Here is a 16,020-nt window from a genome sequence, read left to right on the forward strand (position 1 = left end):
AATATCTCGTGAAAGGAAAGTGTTTAGTGTTCCTAAGCTGTCGTAATAATTACTTACCCTTAAAAAATTCTGTTGTTTTCTCTCTGAATTGTATCGATGATTTCAGCCTGAGAAGGCCGGTATACATATTTAGTGCAGTAATCGAAGTTTGTGAGGAAAACGGCGGCGGTCCTTTTTGGTAGCAGGGAAATTATCAAGGGTAATCCTAAACGAGCTAAAACGCGCAATATTGCGGTGGGGTGACTGCACTGCAATATTTTAAAAAATGCAGTTTAATATTCACTGAATATCGTAGCCTCCTTGCAGCAATATTGTAGTTAGTTAGTTCACATAACTTTAATTGATAATGTCAATACAGTAATTTTTGTAAACTTTTCAATGCCATTGTAGTACATTAATTGTAGATCAACACTTCAAGAAAGGTTTCTGATATAAATGAATAGCCAAAACTGATATGAATGAATAGGCCACAATAGAAGTGCTGTCGTAAGGAGTGCATTACAAAACGGAAACATTTTAAAATTTTATTTCTACTAGATTTCAATTACTGAACTCCTTACAATGGTGTCAGCTTTCTTAAATTAAATTAAATTAAAACTTTAATAAATACTCCCAAAAAAAGGTTTTTCAGTACCTATTTACAAATATAAATGCAAGCTATATCTAACAAGCTAATAATTGTTAAATGCTAACTGTCATTCGATCATTCATTCATTACAAGTTTCAGAGCTTTCGTAAAGGCCTTTACAGTTTCTTACTTACAGGAAGTGACAATTTTATTACTGTCTGTTAGTAGTAATTACAACTAACTGATTATAATCTTCATTCTGCTTTTCTTTAAAGACTTTTTTCGCCGGTTTTTTCTTTTCGTTTCCATTTCAACCTTTTCGTCTTTGAGTCATTCCCTTCAAGATTTCAGTGGCTTTTTGTTCCACTCAATTCGCCTGAATCTTTGCGGCTCTGAAGAACACGAAATACAAGGAAACCATCTTTAGTAGTTTCAAACTACTCGTAATAAAGCAAAGTTTTATATTCAATTATCTTTAACAACAGCAGCATTCTCTGACCTCTGGCTCTGCGTTATGGAAATAGAAGATTTTTCTTCCAAGGAATCCTCCATGCAGCTCAGTACGTTTACCGCAACGAAAGCCAAGCTATGTCTTCCTCTCGAATCAGCAAAACAAATGACGCAATGGTCAGCATTTTACTTTACACACTCAACATCTTATTATCCAGTTCCATCATCACAAATCCGGATGCAAGATTTTCCCACGATGAAGCAACAAAATCATCCATACACGCATTCAAATGATCAAGGCTTGATAAGAAAATGGGCAAATGACCATGGAAAATGCGTTAGACAACGCACAGTTAGAGGCAAGAAACCACTTAGTTCAAGGCTGGAACCCTTCCCCTGAACATGTATGAGACTGCTGTGCATGGAGGAGAGCGACTGGATTTTGCGCAAAATGAAGACAGTAAAGTGCCACAAGAAGATGAAAGACAAGGTGGATATTTGGAATTTCTCAAGCAGACCAGCTCCCTCAATACCATGACGACTCCTCTGATGACAATGATTCTGTATCAGAAGAAGATGGTGCCAAGCCTCAACTTCTAAACAAAGAACTCGGTTTCCTTTTCACAGCACCAAGAACCAGAAGCGGGAAAATGGTGAGGACATCGAACAGGGCAGTTCTTTGGTTATAGTTCTTAACCAAAGTAAGAAAAACTGAGTGTCTAAAAACGTTGTTTTTCTCGTGAAACGTGAAATGCTGAATTTATTGTCCGTGAAATGTGAAACGGCCATTTTATTGTCCACGAAACGTGATCAATACCCTCCCGCCCTTTACCACCCTCGAAGAACTGTCACCTGTGAATGGAGCGGGCAGTGTTTCCAAGTTTGTTTGTTTGTGTATTTGTTTAGGTAGATAGGTGTCGACAATTAGTTTACACTACGTGTAAGCTAGGCATTTGACACGTTAATTAGGTCTTTATTATTATTGATAATTATTCGTAAAAACTATACATCGGTTCTACAGCTGTTCTATCGTCTGTCACGCTCTTCAATATAATTGTGTACTGGACCATAAACGACTTTGCGATTTTAATTTTTCTGTGTTTGGTGCTTCCCTTCCAATCTCTTTGTTACCTTGAAACTTCGCTGCGGTCGTTAGTTTCGTCTTCAAGATATAAAGTTGACATTATTGCAATCTTCTCTTCTTTTAAAGTAAGTAAAAGGCTTAATAAGGCTTAAAAAGGCTTAATGAATCATACTTAGACGAAAGAAATATTTCTTAAGCCCTATTCACATGTAGTAACAACTTTATTGCATGCGAATAGAAGTGTTTACGACTGAATCATTGTTGTCCTAAGACTTCTGCGTGCGGCAATAAGTTTTCTCCTCTTCACATACGGCTTGACATTACTGCAATCTTTCCAACTTTAGTTTGTCAAATTACTTAGTCGCCAGTAGTATATTGCTACAGTACTGACAGTAGTAAGAGTAACAATTAATGCATGCGAATGGAACTGAATGGAAGTGATTACAATGGACACACAACCTCCGCCGTCACGAAATTTTGTCAATCAAACCTATTCACTCTCACTCAGGGTCAGTGATTGAAATATTTTATCCCGCATTTTAGGTTATTTCGCACGCGATAAGTATTAAAAAGTCGTGCCCAGTAAATCTTTCTTCATACTCCGTCTTACCAATTCGTTTTAAACTGAATCAAATAGTTCATGCATGGCATTGTTGTTGCAGTTGCATGGTTATTTTAGGTGAGTCGGTATTTATTATCAAGTCAACACGACAGTTCGTTGAACAGGGGTTTTTTCCAAAACAAGGATTCTTTGCAAAGCAAATACACTGTTTAGAATTTAGCTGAACAAAACAAGCCACCATGTTTTCTTTTCGTTGTGGTGGTTGTTGTTATGTTGTGGCTAAGTCAAGAGCGCTGTGTGTGTTGACAGTACTTTGTTTGTGAAGAGTTAGCGTCCAATTTTCCTCCTTTATCGAAAAAAATTAGTCGCGAATGCCTTGAGATTTTATTTGAACTTGATAGATAACGTTTTTATAGGGTGAAAATTTCTTACGTACTCATTTTCAAAGCAAATGCAAAAACTCTTCACCCGCTTGATCTAGTCCTAATCAATTCGGGTGCATTTCGTTAATTACTAATGACACAAATACATTAGACCAACAGGGGTCTTTTTTGCATGAGCATGCGCGACCGCTGACTTGTCAAAGAGCACGCAACCAGTGAAAGCGACCGTGCTGCATAGTCATAGGAACCAAATTGTTCACTTTGAAAGCTTGCTTGAGATTGAAATGGTAGCAGGAACTTAGGAAAGACCTTCGTTGTACAAAATAAGTAAAGATCTGTTGATTTAAAGTGGAGACTGATGCGCTGAACGAGGTGAAAGAGCAAGTTTCTCAAGGATATCTGACACGAACATGGCTGCTTGTTGTTGTTTGGCGCTCGACTCGTGTCTTGATTCCCCTTTAAGAACCGCAAAGTTTGGCATAGAATGCATTGCTGATGCGTAGCTAATGAGCAAAATGTTCTTTATTTAGTGTTTGTCTATACATCGGATGTAAATCAGTTTCTCGATGCCGTAGAGGATTTCTGTCAATTATTTGTTAATAGCTGATTTAGCCATATTTCGGGAGTGGATTAATAACGATCAGCGGGCGACTACCACGCCGTTTTCAGTTGGAATAGAAAGTTTTTGCCCTAAGTATTTTAGCGATACAAAGTTTGTCTATAGGAAAATTGTAGAACTTCTTCTTTTTGCGTGGACTAACATTGTAACGCATCTTTTACAGGAATTTGCTTTTAGCCAGAACTTAAATGTTTTAATGATTTTTAACTTTTGGTCGGAATCACATGTTTACTGTACTTCTTGGGAAACCTAACCGTTTGTTTCATCAAAATCGGTCACAAGATTGGACTTTAACTTCGGTCCTATTGAATGCAGTTTTGACTGTGTCTCATTGATATTCATTTTTTTTATTGTTCGAGACATACAGAGTGACTACCACCAACATCTCACCAGATGACTAATCTACGTCTCGTGTGCTCTTAATTTTGTAGCTTTAAAGTGCTGGGAAAATTGTAGAACATATATTAATTCACTGCTGAACTGAACATCGGCTTTCGCGCACTTCCAACCCACTCGCTGAAATTTGCTATGTTTTTCTTTTTAATATTTCTCTTCCTTTCCGATTTCAAAACAAAGAAAATTGAAAGTGTTTACTTGCGCTTTGTTTAGACTTTGATGAGGCCATCGCAATCCTCCAGGCACTACATATACGCGCGCGGTTGTCCAGGTCAAGTGGGGAGATGAAATTTGATAGTAGCTCGAGTATGTTAAAGCCGGTCTACTTCGCTTTTGTTAAGACCATGTTAGAGTTTTTTTTTGCAAACTACACATTTTGTTAAATCACGAGCAAATTCGCCAAGACCAACGAGCAAAATAATCGCTATGATAGCTTTGAGACGCGCCATTTTGATGAAGCCAAACCCTGTGGTGAGCCTCCATGCACATCGCTTGTTCAGCAGTCGCGCATGCTCATGCAAAAAAGACCCCTGTTCATTAGACCATAGTCGAGAAATGTTTTTTTAACCTACAATCTCAATAAAACTTTAAGTTCTTCGCAAGTCCACTTGTTACAAAGCCGTATCTCTATGGAATTCTCTTGACAATCATACGCGTTCAATCTCAAGCCAAAAGTTTATTTAAAAACTCTCTTAAACGCAGAACTTCATGCGAACAGCTTAGTTTATTTAAGATATATATATTTTTAAATAGGTTAAATCTTTTTCTTAATTTTAATTTTTTAAAGCTTTTTATTCATTTGTAAACTGTGTTTAACTTTTTAATACACGACCACATCAGCTCCGCTGTAATTTTATCGTGTTTTGATATTTTAATGTTGTTGTTGTTGTTTGTTTTCCCCACAATTCAAGTTTTCGAAGTATTCCTTGTAATTGACATTTTGCTGGCTTTCTTCACACGAAATATTAATTAAATCTCACTGAACAAACAGCCTCCACTTCAATCTCCCACGATGAAATCGTTGAGGCCTCCAAAGTAAGGCCTTGACCAGCGATTAAGTGGTAATCCGCAGTTGGTAGATATCATGTGTGGATACCAGTGTTGACAAAGAATATTGTTTTTTTTGTTTGTTTGTTTTCGCAGCAATTATGGCTGATTACTTTTTGAGTTTGAACGTTGCGTCATCTAAGCAACTAGTCGACAAAGCAAGGGGCGTTTTTCACAGGTGAGACTGGTCATTGAATCAGCGGACAACAAGCCGTGCTAACATTGCTTTCCTCTTTTCTTCTATTGCTGCAGCCATTGTCTCTATGTGCTCCTCGCACCAGTCTGCGGATTTTCAATTCTTAAGGTCAAAAGTGGTCATGACTGCACTATACACACTTACGACGTAAGCATGAAAGCGAGGCCTAAGGGCCACATCGCAATTAAATTGTATGAAGAGGTAGTCAAGCGCCCCCTACAACTACGACAAAAAATAGTTCTTACAAATGCTGCGCTGCTTCGCTTTGTAATAATCGTTCCGATAATAGGAGAGACTTGACGTTTCATGTATTTCCCAAGGATCCTTGCCGAAGGTTAGTTTCTCCACTGTCCACTTTCCAACGCATGTTGTGACTATGACTCCAGGAATATCCTTTGGGGTTAAATTTTGATCTCTTAATCACAAATTGTTCTGACTTGTTTTCGCCGCCCCATTTACTTTTTTTTAAGTTTGCGAGAAATGTGGTGGCCCTTAGGCCCCGCTTTCATGCTTACGTCGTAAGGTTGCTGCTAGTGAAACGCGAGAATCTGTCGCACTGTCGAAAGTCATAGTCTACGCCAATTGAGCTGAAGACTCATAACCAGTAGACGGCTGCTTTCGGTGTTGTTTCGACGCCGATCGGTGAAGCGGAAGTGTCATCTCCAGTGCGCAAAGCCTGGATGAAGATATGTATGGAGGATGAACTCACCCTAAGCAGCAGATACCCCCTCTCAACGACGCTGAAATGGACCAATGAAAAGGCAGAAGCCAATACACATGGTTCCAACGCCACCGCAGGAGTTGCCAGAACGTTGCTTAGTACATCAGCGAGCCACCTTACGCATAGAGTACTAAAGTGATGACGTCATAAAAGTGAAATTTCTGAAATTATGGGATTTGTCAGGATATTCTGAAAGAACAATGTCTAAGAGGCCTACTTGCCAAAAATGAGCACTTGGGGGCAAATTGTCTCTGAGATCGTAGCCCAGTTATACTCAGAAAACTCCATACAAACCCTTCTAATTTTTTTTTGGGTCGACCCAAAAAAAATTTAGAAGGGTTTGTATGGAGTTTTGTAAGCATAACTGGGCTACGATCTCCGAGACAATTTGCCCCCAAATGCTCATTTTTGGCAAGTAGGCCTCTTAGACATTGTTCTTTCAGAATATCCTGACAAATCCCATAATTTCAAAAAATTTCATTTTTATGACGTCACACTTTAGTACTCTATTCCCAACTCCAGATATGTGCTTGAGGTTTACTTCCGAAGCCTTGCCTGAGAGCTGGTATAGTCACAAGGCAGTAGAGGTTGAAATCAGGGTTTTTTTCTTACCCTGGACTGACTGCTGACAGCTACTCTCCTTTCTCTCCTTCTCCTGTCAGTTTATAACCGGTTTTGCCACGTGAATGCCAGGAGCTGAACTTGGTGGCTGACAGGAATTTAATTTTTGACGCACGTCATCTGGTGTCTGGGCATTTATATAAAGTGAGAGCTCATCCTTTGAAAGGCCACCATGACAAATCAAGCAATATTTCATTAATCTGCCGGCATGCAATAGGTATAACCCTACTTTATCTACTAACAATATTTTTCATTATTTTTCAGTCGTGGCATCACTACCTGGATGTGCACAGACATTGATGGTGGCGATTCGTTTCGTGAGGAAATTTTGGCAAATGTCCGAGATGCAAAAGTGTTCTTGATCTTTGTCAACGAAAAGTGGGCCAAATCACAGGAATGCGCTTTTGAATTTAACTATGCGATGGTAAGACACTTGGTGAATATTACATATGGGAAAAAAAGCAAAACTTTTGTACTGAGTAGAGGGATCTATAATCAGACGCTGCCCACAAAAATGAGGTTCTACTTTATTTAAAGCTTTCGCCTTCGTTTTTACAAGAACTAAGGCTCCTCTGTCGCTGCTTTCGATTTCTCAAAACGTTACCAGCCGTCCACACTAAGCAATGGAAAACGCATACATGGCGAACGTTTTCGTTGTAAGGCTATTTTCAGACTAATGCATTTTCCAGCAGTGCACTTTTAAAAATCTAATTCATATAGAGTATCGACCCAGTAGCTATTACGCCGTCAGAGTTTTCGAAAACGTTCCGTTTTTGACGATAGACCCCCTGTTATCAAAGACTCTAACTTGGAGATCGTTTTTCCCAGCCTCCGTTCTTGACCGTTTATGTGTGGACCATGGCGTTTGGCGTGCAGCTAAAACGAGTAAAAATGTATTCCATTTTTCTAACGAAAACGATTTAGCTAACTTTAGCCAACGATGCAATCGACTGTAAAGTGATCTGTTGCTTAGGAAATCGCTTCTGCTTATAACTTAATAACACCGTCGTTGTCGTATTTGATAAAAGCTTCCATTACAAATTGTATGACCTGTTTAAAATTGTAAAGAAATTTCCAAATTTAGCTTACTCGTTACTCGTTACAAACTTAGTAAAAAGGTGTTTTTAAAAAGCAAGACTTTGTCGCCATAATTTCTAATCTATTTCATTTTTTATCACAGCGCAAAAATCTGGTCAAGAATACTCCAAAGATCATGCCATTCGTCATTGAAATGTTTGACATGGAAAAGTATCCTCATGTGGACGCTTTGCTTGCAAATTGTCAGGGAGTGTTCTTGAACTCGGTAAGGCCACGCCTTCTTGGGGGCGTTCAAGGTTATTTATTTATTTATTTATTTAATTAGTTACGGCCAATTGCCTTCTTTTTCACATTTTTTCGCCTTTTTTATTTTGTCATAAGTTTTATTGACTTCTTACATTACGTTACATCACATCACATCACATCACATCACATCACATCACATCACATCACATCACATCGCATCGCATCATTGCATTACATCTGGCTCGTACCCAGACGTCTCTCTTTTGATGAAAATGTGCGCGCAAAGGAAGGCGGGCTCGCCTCTACCATGCGAAAAACGAAGCGCCTGAGGAGGAGGCTGGCATTACATTACATTTCATCTCACTAGAAGGGTCACATGCTTTATCTTGGAAACGAACCTGTGACATGCAGCAATTCTACCCGGGATATTCAGCGTTACTGTGTTAACTTTAACTAGTGTCTCGCTGTATTCAAGGCTAAGGGATATGATTGCTGGGGGGTGAGTTTCTATGCTTTCCGTAGAGTTAGAGAGATACTGCGGCAAACTAGCAGGGACTGGATCTACGGACTAGCTACTTCAATATGGACCTTACAAGTAATCAATACTTTTTTACAATATTCCCCTCGCGCAGGAACTTTCTCCCGTCAATTAACTTTTTCCGAAACTTTCCTGCAGTGTTCCTCTGAGATTGATGCATTCAAGCAAATTATGGACAAACTACAAGGCGTTGTGCCCATGAAGGCCGCCACCGCTGCTGCAGCACTGAAGCCAGTTCCGGCTAAACTATCAGACGAAGAGTCTAAGGAAGTTTCCATTGTTAGAAAATCACTCACTACTAAGGGGGCCCAAACATTGCCATCAGGTGCAGTATCATTTGATCTTACAGGAGTCAGTCGGCTTATAAAAGAGTAATATTCTTATTCAGTAGTGTGTTGCCTCAGACGAAAATTGTAAATGGTCACAGAAAAAGTCTCAGAAAAAAATATGCATAGTAATTAAACAAAAATAACTACGAGCGTCGCGTCTCCTCATGGGAACTTACTAAGATTACCAAAAGCGTACGTCTGTAGTTGCCATATTGCTGGTTTGTAGGTTACTTCACGGCGGCTATGTTGGTCAAGGACAAAAGCATTTTCTCTCCTCTCGGAACTAAAACCCATTTTCATGAAAATAATTTTATTACAATGACCACCAACATGTCAGCTTTGCCACGTGATTGCCAATAGGTTGTGCTAGCATAATTTTTGAAATAGTTTGTCATTACATATTTTGAAGAAAAAGCACGGCTAGCACAATTTGCACTTTTATTTAATTGGCTACTTGTGCAACATAAAATTTCATTTATTGACCATGCAACTAAATTTTTTTTGGCTCGAAATCAGTGTTGTGGGCAAATCTAAGTAATAAAATCATTTTTTTTGTCTGCTTATTGTCACATTCATGGGACCTGGGTCCTAAAAGAAGTGACCCAGGACTCTTTTCACAGGACTCGACAGATGTGCATGACTAGCTCGGTTACCCAAGATAGCAGCTGAGTGCTGGTTGTTAATTGTTTGAGTTTTTACAGTTGTAAGACAATAAATTATGCACTCTAAAAGTTTCAAGATGTAACTAGGGTAAATGTGTTTGCCATTTACTTGTTTGTTACATAGTTATTAAGGTGTTTTTACCAAATTTAAAGCAAAAAGTAGAAGCAAGTTATGTCTGCATTTTTTGCTAAAATGAGCATAATTTACAAAAAGGAACATAATTAGTAGCATAATTTTAGAAAAACACGAGCACTACTGGTGGTATGATTATGCTACTCTTACGAGTACATCTATCAAAGTCTAGTCGACACTGCCCAACCACTTTCTCAGATGTAGTGTTACCCCCTGTCAAGCGGTCGTGCCTTGTTGTCGCCCGTCGGAAAAGGTTCGTAATGTGGCCTCTGGGAGGGAGATTGATCACTGCACAAGTGATATGGCTGTGGACACGCGTAAAATATTGCAGCGTAAGATTGGACGATTCTCTGCGAGCTTGGGTGTATCTCTCGCTTAAAAAATGTCTGAGATAATATTGAAATTTTATACTGCTGAGATATTCAGAGATACGGTCCTGATTAGTCTCCTTGTAAGGCTATAAAAATAACATGGGAGAAATTAAAATGATTCGCCATTCTGTGATTTCCTTAGCACCTGCTGGGTGGCCCAATGACATTTTGATAATTTTTTTTGATAGGAAATTGGCAGGGTTACTTCATCGACGGAAGGGCACTTAGAGGAAAAGCCTCAGGAAGCAAATGGCTTATTAATGTCAGCATGAACTTTCAAAATAGCAACCAGTTCACAGCAAAAGGACAGGACGAAATTGGTCCCTTTACGTTTGCAAGTGGGAAAATCTCAGGTAAATGTCACACAAAGTATGGATAAAGTTTTGACGATGAGCAACGATCGGTTTATACGCCGGTTTAATGATACGCGATGTCCCGAAGCTCGTGTACCTGATTTAAACTAAGCTAACTTTGCTGATTAACCAGGGTTATTTCCCTCAAAGTTTAAGAGTTTATTTCCTGGTGTATACTCCACATTGAAGTGTCATTGTTAAGAATTTCGTTAGCCGGCCGGTTGTTTGGCATACCTTGTTTTCTACCGAATGTTTAGTCTCTGAAGCTTATGTATCGGTCAAATCGAAGCTTCAACATGCCCCCCCGGGCATACCCCGGGCATTTGACACCTTTGCCGTCCCGGGGAGGAGGGAATTTGATCATCAAAGTCTTCCAGGGGTTGGGAAATTTGATCCCCATGCTTTAGGGGTGGGGAATTTGAACTCCACCCTCGATTTCATGTAAAATCTTTGGCGTGGCGAGCTATCATGGGGGACGCGGTGTTAGAGGATTTTCGTGGAAAAGATTGTGCCTTTGTGGCCAATTGGTTACGAGGAAAGGGCTTAACCCTTTAAGTCCCCATGGTGTCCAACATCAATTTTCTCCTAACCATATCCATTGATTGTCAAGAGATTTGGTCATGAGAATTAATAAATTGATCACCTAAGAGAAAATGCTTTGATCTTTCATCAAATTCTCTCAACTTATTCTTTAAGAAAATTTATAAAGATCAGTTTGGAGAATTTGTATGTGGATATTGGGGCTTAAAGGGTTAAACAAGCTTTGTGCCGTATTTGAAGTATTTAAATTTTAAAATTTTTAATATTGGATTCAGGCTTTGAATGTATGAATGTATTTTATTGTTGTGTTTACAATGAAGTACAATACCTATACCGGCGATTCAGTACAACAACATAAAATAAAATAAAATAAAATAAAGCGGTCAACTACTTTGACCTACTGCAAGTATGTTAATTAATAAGGTGAGCGATGATGCATGTCAGTGAAATGGTCATGATGCAGTAATCTCAATAGGTGGGATCTTTTTTTTATAGAACGCTTTGTATGTTGCATGACGAAGAAAAGCTGAGCATTCAGTGACCTTGTAGCAGCGATTTCCGCCGCTTTGCACGAGACTTTTGTTCGTAGTAAATACGCTAGCAGTGTTGTTCAGTTTTTGTTATATTTTATAAAGACTTTGTTCGCCAACTGAAGGCGTTTCCGCCGTTCTTCTGTCATTTTTGTGCCTGTGAAATGTCCCTAGGGTGGGGGCATTTGATCACCTGAATGGACCCTAGTGTGGGGCATTTGAACGGCATTTTGGCCCGGGTAGGGGGGAATTTGAACAATAATTTTCAAAAAAGTCAAATGCCCGGGGGGGGGGGCATGTTGAAGCTTCGATTTGACCGATACATTATTTCATGAAATCTTTCCAACTGTTTAATAGCTATTCCTTGTCATCAATAGCGCCAACATCAAAAGTCAAAACTCACGTCAAATACTTTTTAACCTGGCCCAGACGATCTAAGATCTAATCACACATGCATCTGCTGATGAATATTAATTTAACTTGTTAGCTGTTTTTGTGTATATCTTTTCCAAATTTCCCACCAAACGTACAACGCTGAACTGAAAGACAAACATCTGTAAGTTTGTAACTGATGAGCGATCTTTTCTTAGCTATGAAGTCAGCAGTGATCGGAATTTTTATTGATATAAATATTGTTACGTTGCCTGAAAGGAAAAAATTTCGCGTCGATTTGATTTTTCCATACAAAAAAATACCTGAGTAAAGCCAAGTTGAAGAAAATTTGCGACCAGTTCCACATTTGGGACAGTCTAAGAGGAAGAACGTTCTTCTGATTATTTAATTCTTTTTTAAAAATCATTTATCCACAAACGCCACCCCCCCCCCCCTCCCCTACATGATTGACTCAGTCCGTCGAAACCTTAAAAGTGCCTGAGCTTCAAAAAACACCCGACAGTACACAGGGCGCAGAGTACTACTTTTAGGCGGTTTTGCCTAAATACATTCAGGACTCGGACCACCAACCAAGCTCTTAAAGAAACTGGTGAAATCATGCTAGCTGTGACTAAAACCCTCTCTCTGTTCAGATGATCGGTATCGGGCGGTTACGTTAAACCTTTGGCCTTGTCTCCTTTATCCTTACACATTAGTTGGAAGTGGACATTAATAAAGAACCGGTGACGTTTTTCGAAACTCCTAGTAGGGAATTTAGGCCCCGGTGTCATGGTCTCTCTGACTCGTGCTGTCATTGGTCTGGGTGGGCGTGGTGAGATCAAACAAGGACTGAATGGCCTGCATAGTGGGCCTATAAATTTTGACGGGGGTACTGCCATATATGGGCTATATAGGTATGTGCCGCTGTGAAGGGTATGGTTTTCAAGCAGTTTACTCTAAGATAGGGTATATAAATCAGAACGTTTGGGTCTAGAATAGGGTATCATTTTTCTGGAAACTGATCAGTTGTTTGAAGATTTTATCTAGACTAGGGATTGTGGTATAAGGTTTGTTTTGGCTAGACTGTGCTAGTGACCTCAGTAGCTTCTGGAAAACAGCTACTCTAGGATAGGGGGGATTTGGGGAGTTTACTCTAGTATAGGATAGCAAAATTCAGCTGAACTAGCTCAAAACTAGCTCTGGTATAGGTTAAGGGTTCCAGGGTCCCAGCGGCACATCCCCTCCCAGAAATTCCTAAAGTACCCCCCTGGGGTCCGATCTCACCTCTCTGCATGGTTCCTCCGCAATTCAGACACTGGCTGCAAGTGAGGAATGTTGGCACCGTTTATTCTTACCGTTAAACCGTAGTGTCCGAAAGACTTCCACTGTAATTGAATTGAATTCGAATTTCGTGCGATGATGTAGCAAAACGGAACAGTCACGGACGACAGTCGTGACATTCTAAGCGATTTCAATTGTGTGTGACTATGCCTTTTGTACTTCTTTAACAATCATTTGCACTGACCCCTTCACAGGTTCTAAAGTTCAATTCGCTAAGCAGTATGCAAGGCACCGGGTACTGTATGAAGGAGAAGTCAAAGGAGTGCAGATGATAGAGCGCTGGCGACTGGAATCAAGCCCAAGCATCAAAGGAGAATGGGCCATGTGGCCTGTCGGCGGCGGTCGCTGATTTAATCTCAGCTAGGTTTATTTAACTATGGGCAATCCTATCATAAGGATCCTAATTGATACTAGCATTGTAAAACTGTAATAACACTGACACGGCTACACTGCATAAATATATCAATAAACCGCAAATATAAAAAATGCAGAAAGTATTGCTACATTTAAGACAATACTTAAAACATTTTTATTCAGGAAATATTTCCATTGATTTTTGTGCTTAACATTTGTTTTGTTTTAGTATTTTAAAGTGTACAATACTTGATGTATAATATGTCACATGGGCTAGAGATTTTTCTCATTTTTCTCTTTTTCTTATCATGTCTGTCTGTCTTTAGGGACAGAAATGCACTTAATAAGAACCTATATTATATTATTGTTATTACTATTTAACTGCCGACTGTGGTACGTCTGTCCTTTTTGTTAATTATAGTCAAGCAAGCAAAGGCAATAATATATATGCCTGCAAAAATTTTTAGACTGTTCACTGTCCTCTCTTTTTCTGTAAGAACGTCGTGGTCGAGCGCTTTGATATACGGGCTGCCATCTTGGTTTCAAATGTACCGAGTCTAGCCTGGGGATGAGGGTGAAAGCAAAGCGCTCGATCTTGATGGTCTTACGGAAAAATAGAGGACTGTGAACAGTCTGGAAAAGTTTCAAGCCGTTGAAGATTTATTAGGTTCTGATTACCATGACCCGGGCTGGTTCGCAGTTATAAGAACTTTTTTCCCCTTCCCATCACTCCCTTTATCCAGACTCGTACCCAGTCGCTATTTATGTGTTTTTAGGGTGAGAGAAGATTGGGGGTTAGGTTGAGGCGCGCGTGGGGTCTCCGCGCGCTCCTCAACCTAACCCCCAATCTTCTCTCACCCTAAAAACACATAAATAGCGACTGGGTGCGAGTCTGCCGCTTTCCTCAATAATAGGGAGCTTAAGATCCGACGACGGCGACGGCAACGAAAACAGCAAAAAAAAACAATAGGTTTGATTAGCAAAACTACAACTTTGCACGTGCATCACGCTTTTTTGTACATTTCGTTGCCGCCGTTGCACGACTACAACGTGAAAGTGCCCAATTTCACGTTTTGTGGAGGACGGGAATACAAGACAGCAACTTTTTTTTTCTTTTCCTGAACGTTGATTCAGTCCTTTAGAATCAACTCCAAAAAAATTTACCAGCATTTGACGAATTAAGCGAGATAGAATAAGCGCCAGAAAGTTTAAAGCAGCAAGCATTCACTTTTTAAGTGACGTTTTCGTAGCTGTCGCCGTTGTCGGATCTTAAGCTCCCTAATATTCTGAAAAAAAAAGTGATCGCGCGTTCCTATGAACAGAACGATTAGGCCAATAACTTGTATCTCGTAAGCCTGCCTAAGTACAAAAAAACTGGGGAAACGTTTGAGTCGAAGAAAATCTAGTCTCGCTAATTATTAGTATAGCCAAACAGCAGCTAATTAAGCGGCGAGGATATTTCTTACGGCTAATGCCGCATGTATTACCTAACAAACTCAGCAGCACTTGGTAAATCAGAGGTTTTTCATTCCCTGTTGGAACCCTGACAAATTCCTTTCATCGTTAACTTCGGCCGTAGTTTTTATGACATGCGCTATTGTTCACCTGCCATTTTCTTCACTCCAATCACACCTAAATCCCTGCACTGCTCAATCTCATCCCCAGAGTCTTCGTTTCCCTCTGACACTTGGTGCTGACCAAAAGGATCGCAGCCTCTGGGAAAGAGATTGTACACCGATTGGAGTCAGTGACGCCAACTAGTTGTCGACAGCCGCAAACTATTGCTCGTAACTTCTGAACAACAAACCGCAAACTCTGCATATCGTCGTCAATCGGCCTCTCTCAATATGATAAACTTAAAGCAATGGACACACATACACCAACCCACGGCTTCGTGAAACCCACGGCCTGGCTAGTACCTCACGCATGCGCACAGCCATATCACCCGGGCAGTGACATCCATGGACAGCGGTTTCGCCCTTATTTGGGCTCATAAGCATGGCATAGCCGTCGGAACTCAGTACGGACAAAGTAATGCTGATGAGCCCCAATAAGGACGAAACAGCTGGCCATGGCTGCTACTGCCCGGGTGATTTGGCCGTGCGCATGCGTGAGGTACTGGCCAGGCCGTCGGTTGGTGAATGTGTGCCCCTTACTTTAAGTTTGTCTCTCTCAATATGGCGCTTGAAAAGCGGTCACGAGTGCAGTTTCAAAAAGCCTTTTACAAGGAACGAAGACTCAAAGTCCTGCGGCTAAGTTTGCCTTTTTTAAAAATTCCAGCACCGACAATTCTAAAAAGAGTACCCCGGTCCCAAAGGGTTTTTCTTGAAATTTTTCTCCGCGTGAAAGAGAGCAAGCCGCGGAGCGGCGAAAATGAGTCGCGTCTAGAGAGGATCTCATTATTCTCTATTGACCAGGCGAACTGAGTGAATGGGGAAGACCTTGGATAATAATGACCTCAACCGGGTTGTGGCGTTCAGCGGTTTTAGTGAAAACAAAGCTTTGGGTGCCGGGTGCTCAGTCTCGCGGGTTCATAAAACCTGGTCTCGGTCATTGTTAGGGATGG

General features: G+C 40.3%; 1 protein-coding gene across 1 annotated transcript; it reads left to right on the forward strand.

The window, feature by feature from the left end:
* The first annotated feature begins 1,420 nt into the window (after positions 1-1,420).
* On the forward strand, positions 1,421-13,828 carry LOC140934749 (uncharacterized). Its single transcript, XM_073384320.1, has 7 exons — positions 1,421-1,508; positions 5,206-5,287; positions 6,912-7,071; positions 7,828-7,950; positions 8,608-8,794; positions 10,153-10,317; positions 13,295-13,828. Exons 1-7 carry the CDS (start codon positions 1,421-1,423, stop codon positions 13,447-13,449), a joined length of 960 nt encoding a protein of 319 aa, XP_073240421.1. The 3' UTR covers positions 13,450-13,828.
* Positions 13,829-16,020: the final 2,192 nt, after the last annotated feature.

The sequence above is a fragment of the Porites lutea genome, chromosome 4, assembly GCF_958299795.1.
Source record: "Porites lutea chromosome 4, jaPorLute2.1, whole genome shotgun sequence".
Lineage (NCBI taxonomy): Eukaryota > Metazoa > Cnidaria > Anthozoa > Scleractinia > Poritidae > Porites > Porites lutea.